The 6,849-nt window shown below is 48.8% G+C and overlaps 1 protein-coding gene and 1 pseudogene across 1 annotated transcript; one reads left to right on the top strand and one right to left on the bottom strand.

Moving 5' to 3' along the window:
• Positions 1-4,007: 4,007 nt before the first annotated feature.
• Positions 4,008-4,125, bottom strand: LOC123500715 (annotated as a pseudogene).
• A 1,831-nt stretch (positions 4,126-5,956) lies between these two features.
• On the top strand, positions 5,957-6,341 carry LOC123500714 (histone H4-like). Its single transcript, XM_045249353.1, has one exon. It carries the CDS (start codon positions 5,981-5,983, stop codon positions 6,290-6,292), a length of 312 nt encoding a protein of 103 aa, XP_045105288.1. The 5' UTR covers positions 5,957-5,980; the 3' UTR covers positions 6,293-6,341.
• Positions 6,342-6,849: the final 508 nt, after the last annotated feature.

Below are 6,849 nucleotides of genomic sequence, written 5' to 3'. Positions count from 1 at the left end.
CAGACACACTTTAGCAACTACGATCCACAAAAAAAAAAAAAACATTATATTTTACATACAAAGAATATGATTTCTCAAATATACCTGAATGACATCAGCAAAGCAACCATTTTAGATTCTAAGGTCAAATTAGGATGGATGGATGATGTAAAGATAGCAATCGATCATTTCATTCACCAAATACCCACTGCAACATGGCCAAGACAAATTGTTAATCAGATTATTATAGTGTGAAGATCACTTAGACGTTGCCATTTTTGGGAATTTCCCGGCCTGCGGCGTTGCTGGGCAAATTAAGGGATTAGAGCCTATGTGTCAATGATAACCTTGCTCCCCACACACCATGGATTAACACGGTCACTTTGACCTGTGACCTCACTCGGTCACCCAGAAGGATGTGACAACGCTCGGAGGAAACGTTGTCAAGCATTGTTGTTGCGTTTGCAAAACCAATGCAAAATTTAGCCTTTCATACTGGAGGAGCTGAGATCCTGCCTAAAGAAACAAGACACAGCAGCTGGAACAGACAAAATCACCTACCGAATGATATACGAAGGAGGCCCAGCACTGCATCAAGAACTCTTACAAATAATAAACCAGTCCTTTGAGGAAGGCAGACTCCCTACAGCCTGGAAAACTGCAGTCATTGCCCCAATTCCCAAACCGAAAGAACCTGGGAAAACACGACCCATTTCCCTCCTCAGTTGCCTAGGCAAAACTATGGAAGAATGGTCCTAAACAGACTCAAGTGGGTAGCAGGAGACCTCCACAAAAACATTTTCGCTTACACCAACAGGAGAGGAACAAAGGACTGCATCACAGAAATGATGCACACCATCACCAACAGGAAAGCCATAGTAACTTTCATGGATCTAGAAAAAGCTTTCGAAACCGCAAACGCCACAGCAATCCTTGATTCTCTCTCTGTACGGGGAGTAGGCGGGAAATTGCTCCGTTGGACGGCGGACTTTCTGGAAGGAAGGAGGGCCAGAGTAAAGTTCAGGAGTCCTATCAGAAACAAGAACTTTTGAAAATGGCACACCACAAGGCAGCATTCTCAGTCCCTTCCTTTTTAACATCTTAATAGAAAACATTGCCGCCCTGAACATCACCGACACTAAAATTCTAGCATATGCAGATGATATAGCTATTATTTCCACTGGCCGAAGATACGAAAGGAGAGCAAGAGAAGCTGCAACAGTAGTAGCAGACATGTGCCAAAAACTAGGACTAAAAATAAATGCGCAGAAGACCCGCTCTATGCATTTCGGTTCTAGGAAAATACTCCCACCAGTTATCTTAGATAACACACCAGTCGAATGGTCCAGCTGCCATACATACCTTGGCATATGCCTTGATGCTAAACTCAATTTCAGGGCCTACACCGAATCACTTAAAGAGAGGGCAAACGCACGGATCCGGGTGATGAGGAAAATTACAGGAACCAACGGAGGAGCAGCACCCGAAATCCTGCGATTATACTACCTCCAAGCAATCAGATCAGTCATAGAGTATGGGGCGCCCTGTCTAGCTCTTACCTCCTCCTACAATCTGTATGCACTAGAAACACTACAAAACAAGGCTCTCAGGATTATAACAGGAGCCCCAAGATGGACAAAGGTATGCACCCTTCAACAAGAAACAAAGATTCCACCTCTCACAACCAGACTATACGCTACAAACGCCAGCCATCTAGTTAAATTTTTTCGCCAGCATAACAATGAACCATTATACCAAATCCGACAAGCCTTGGCACAGGACCGGACGCTCTTCCACAAGTCTACCTGGGCTGCGACCACTAGTGACACCTTGAAATTCATGGAAGCACAAAAATTTTTCACACACCTTCAGCTTGACAAACCCCACAAAGATTACATAGAGCCACCACCATGGAACACTAAGGATTTCCAAACCAGCGTGACTGCCCTGCCACACTCCAAGAAGGACCTAGACCAAGAGACTTTACAAGCAGCAGCAAGGATTGCCCTCCAAGCAGCCCCGCCGCACAATTGCGAAGTATATTACACCGATGGCTCTGTCGATCCGATCACCAAACGCGCGGCCGCAGCTTTCGTCTCCGAAAACACAACAGCGATATTCAGACTCACCGATGGCGCATCTACACTACAGACAGAGCTGGTAGCTATTCAGCAGGCACTACGTCACTGCAAAATTAGACACAAACACATAGTCATTCATACTGACTCCCTAGGTGCCATACAAGCACTCCAACAAACACCAATTAAAGACAACATAGAACTTATCACCAGCATTCTAGCCACAATGCAAAACATCAAGAGACAAGGCAGAAACATACATATAAACTGGGTCCCAAGCCATGCAGGACTGGAAGGAAATGAGGCTGCAGACAAAGCAGCAAATGACGCCATAAAACTCCCCACAGTAACTTTCCACATACCAACCAGCATACAACAAACAAAAAATGCCCTTAAGCACAAAACAAATGACCTCATGATCCAAATTCTCCAAACCAGCGAAATTGAAGGTTCAAACAGCTCAAGATGGTATAACCAAACAAGTCAAAACAAAACAAACTTCCCAAGAAACTTAAAGAGGAAAACACAAGTAGACATATACAGACTGCGTCTTGGTTACAAATGCTTTGATCAAGTTAAAAACACCCTTCCTCAAACATGCCATCACTGTGGAATGGAAAGCGACTCACCACTCCAGCATTACCTCACCGAGTGCGAGATAACAGCACCACTCATAGACAGAAGACTTGGAACAGCACAACAAATAGTCCGAGATACGCCCCATGACAAACTGGCATCTTTAGTAGAACAATTTCCACCACCAAGATAACTAGCTACATACTTTTCATACAGGAGTGAAAGCCACACTCCAAAATAGCTGTGGGCCAGGCTCAACCCAGAGGCCCACGTCACCTTTTCTTTAAAAGGTGGCAATCTAAAAAAAAAAAAAAAAAAAAAAAAAAAAAAAGTCGGGTGCAACACAATCACTCTCTTCTCTTTCCAGGAGACGGACGTGTCGCTGCGCAGCTCGCCCCTTGGCTGTCAGCATCGCTTACAGCCAATCAGCGGTCAGCTGCCCGCCCTCACCTTGCCCCGCACTTCGCACTTCACGGCCAACGACGAAGGAAGAAGGATCTCCTCTTTCCTCCGTGTCCGGGAGGATCCTCTCCCGGCCAATCAGCGGCCGGCTCGCACCGGCTTGGCTCTCTGCTGAGCCAGGAAGTGAAGTTAAGCTTACCTTGTCGTCTCGCCGATAAGTGAAGTTAAGCAACGCTTCGGCGGCACAAAACTTGGATGGGTGACCGTCTGGGAATGCTTCTCTAGTGTGAAGTGTGTTTTTTGGTTCTAGTGCAGTGTTGTGTCGTATCCTATAGTGCAGTGCAGTGCAGTGTTGCGTTTCTAGTGCAGTGTTGTGTTGTGTGCAGTGCAGTGTTGCGTTTCTAGTGCAGTGTCGACGTCACAGAACATCAAAAACAATGTGGTAAGTCTGTTATCCCTTGTAGAATGCTGGAATAAGGCAATATGACGAAAATATTAGTATTTATAGCAATAAAAGACGGTGTTATATGTGTCGCATTTCTTCACACAGCCTCTGAGGCAGAAGAGACAGCCTCTACCGCCATGGTAGCTGCTGCAGAGGCCCCTACAGCACCTGTGGCTGCAGGGACAGTTTCCTTTGCATTCGAAAGTGTTCTATAAGTCTTTCCCGGAGTAAAGAGGCACTATCATCTCTGCATAGTCCTTGACCCTCACAGGACTTGGCGGCCTATCATCTCCTCTTCTCCTTGCCTTGGCAACCTCTTCTCCCTCTTCCTCTTGCCTCAGCAATATTTCCTCCTCTCGTGCTAAGAGGAGCTCTGCAGCGTCCAACAGAGGGTCTTTTGCGAGCTCTTGAGCGAGGAGGAGGAGAGCAGCTTGGACGGCCATCTTTGTCAACAATACCCGTATGGCTTTCGCGTTCCCTTGCGTTCCGTTGGGGGTTGCGGGGGGGGCAGCGTGCTAACTTCCAACGGAACGCAGCCCTGGTGTTCCCAGGCGGTCACCCATCCAAGTACTAACCGGATCCAACATTGCTTAACTTCGCTGATCGGACGAGAAGCGGTGTGTTCAACGTGGTGTGGTCGTTGGCACTTGATGTGAGATTTTAGGCCCCTTTAAATTCTTCCTGGCTTGCCCTACTATACTCCGTATACCCTGTGAATCAAGTCCTTTCTAGGTGTTTCTTGGTTTAATATCGTTTCCCTATTTAATTCTCTCTCTCTCTCTCTCTCTCTCTCTCTCTCTCTCTCTCTCTCTCTCTCTCTCTGTCTGTCTGTCCCTGTCAGTCTGTCTCTCTCATTATTATTATTATTATTATTATTATTATTATTATTATTATTCTGACACAGACTCAGTCTGCCTCCCTCTGTGGCTGGCTGGCTGGTTGGCTTGTTGCTCGCTGCATGCATGCCGCTGGCTGGAAAATCTGGCACCTCCTCCGACTCGATATTATTTGGTTTTACGCCGTTTTCTTGCTTGCCTCTCGGTTGTACGTCTTGGATGCGTGGTCCGAGGGTCAACGACGAGACGGAGACCGTGTTCGTAGGACCCAGCGATGTTGGATCAAGTGGGAAAAACAGGAAATATTGTTACCCTACTACAACCGGGAAGGCACCAGTTCCATATATATTAACGCGATCCTGAAAATGCGACGAGGAAAAATAACAAGGTGGTTAGCCCACCAACTTTTTTTTCTTTCACTGTCTTTCAATAATATCTAACTTTCACTCTTCATCTGTACAAACTCTTCCACTTCACCCATCTTAACTATCACCAACGCAAAGCAACGCAACGCAAATGCGACGAGGACATTGGACCAGCAGCAGCCATCGAGACAACACATCCTCTCCAGTTCCAAGGCGCACATTGCTCTCTTTATGGCAGAGGATGGTCGAGCTTGCTCCCATCTCTGCCATGGCCTCCAACCGGAAGCGCCCGTCAGAGCTACCCGCTTCTGACGAAGGGGACTGCTATGGCTGGACCAGAGTCGGAAGTAAGAAGGCTCGGCGGAGGATGTAGCGAGACGAAGGCGATGACGATGACCATCGAAGCGGACCTTTGCCGGAGTGGCGACTGGTTTCCTCCGACTTCGACAATCTCTACGCGGCGGTACGGTGGATGGAGGACGAGCTGAAGCTGCGTCTTCGAGTGACAATCTCCCGGACGGGAGACATCTTCATCCGCGGCATGGACTGGGGCCACGCCACCACCTTGCAAGAACTGGCTGCAGGACGAGCACGCGGGATACACTTGCAGAGGAGGGAGGCGACGACGCGGGGTGTCCTGCAAGGATACCCTGTGCAGCTTCCCCTGGAGCCACTACTGGAGCACACTGCCGTGGCTGCGGCGGAGAGGTGCCACTACGCGGCCGGCCTCGGACGACGGCTTCCAACCCGGAGTGTCTTGCTGACGATGCTGGGACGGGTTCCTGCCTCGCTTGATCTCGGCTGCTGGGGACGTTTCTCCTGCCGCCGCTACGTTCCGGAGCCTGTGCGCTGCTACCGGTGCCAGACCTTCGGACACAGGCAACGACAGTGTCATCGGACGGCGGAGATCTGCGCAGTGTGCAGCGGGGACCACGAGACGAGAGGCTGAGTGCGCAAGCTGAAGTCTGGCGGTGCGCGCCCCACGCCGAGGTGCCCCAACTTCCGGTAACGGGCACTACGCCTGGAACCGCAGGTGCCCTGCACGTCTTCGTCGGATCCCAGGGACCATGCTGCGGAGCCCTCGGAGAGACCCAAGACCACCACCAGCGGAGAAGAAAGAGACGACACCGTCACCGGAGATGGCACCGAAGCGACCGAGACGTCGACGACAGAGAAAGTAAAGCTATCAATAAAGATTGAAATGAATGAAAATGCGAGTCACACTCCTGAGCGAGACGTCGTATCACTACTACTGCTACTGCTACTACTACTCCCAGCAGCGCCTCATCATCTGTCACCATGACTGGCCGCGGCAAGGGAGGCAAGGGACTTGGAAAGGGAGGAGCCAAGCGTCACCGTAAGGTTCTGCGTGACAACATCCAGGGCATCACCAAGCCCGCTATCCGTCGGTTGGCTCGCCGAGGTGGCGTCAAGCGCATCTCCGGTCTCATCTACGAGGAGACTCGTGGGGTGCTAAAGGTGTTCCTCCAGAACGTCATCAGGGATGCCGTCACCTACACCGAGCACGCCAAGCGCAAGACCGTCACTGCCATGGACGTCGTTTACGCCCTCAAGCGTCAGGGACGTACCCTCTACGGATTTCGCGGTTAAATCTGGTGTCTCGAATTTGGTGTCAACAACAGCAACTGCAAAATCACCATAGGAAAAGAGTCAACATATCCCGGACCTTTTATAGGTCCACACAAATGAAGAGAAGGAAAAAGTTATAGACTAACACTACTAGGACTATGGTTGTTCCAAGTAAAAGTGTTGTCCCTACTCTTTACGTCATTATCACAATTTTTTGTTTTGTTTTTCCCTTTTCTTTCTTTTTTTTTTCTTTTCCCTTCTTTCTATTTGTTTTCCTCTTTGTTTTATCACTCAAAGGTAAATCAAATGAAAGAGAAAGAATGATCAACTAAGTGATGTGAGGTCAGACAACAACCGCCGCTACAGGTGCTGTTTGTTTGTTTGTTTGTTTGTTAAGCTTCCGCCCATTAGTGGCGCAGGCAATTTTATTTCTTTATAGTGGTACCCATACAAGGAGGGAGGGTCCATATCAACACCGAAGCGCATCATCATCATCATCATCTTTGGTGTAGCCACCTAGATAGAACCTGGGTACCGCGGTGACATGTAGGTAGGTAGGTACCTTTCATTAAATCCCC

The sequence above is a fragment of the Portunus trituberculatus genome, unplaced genomic scaffold, assembly GCF_017591435.1.
Source record: "Portunus trituberculatus isolate SZX2019 unplaced genomic scaffold, ASM1759143v1 PGA_scaffold_474__1_contigs__length_7966, whole genome shotgun sequence".
In the NCBI taxonomy this organism is placed as follows: Eukaryota; Metazoa; Arthropoda; class Malacostraca; order Decapoda; family Portunidae; genus Portunus; species Portunus trituberculatus.
Note: the sequence above shows the minus strand (reverse complement) of the source record. Positions and strands in the feature narration are given on the sequence as shown.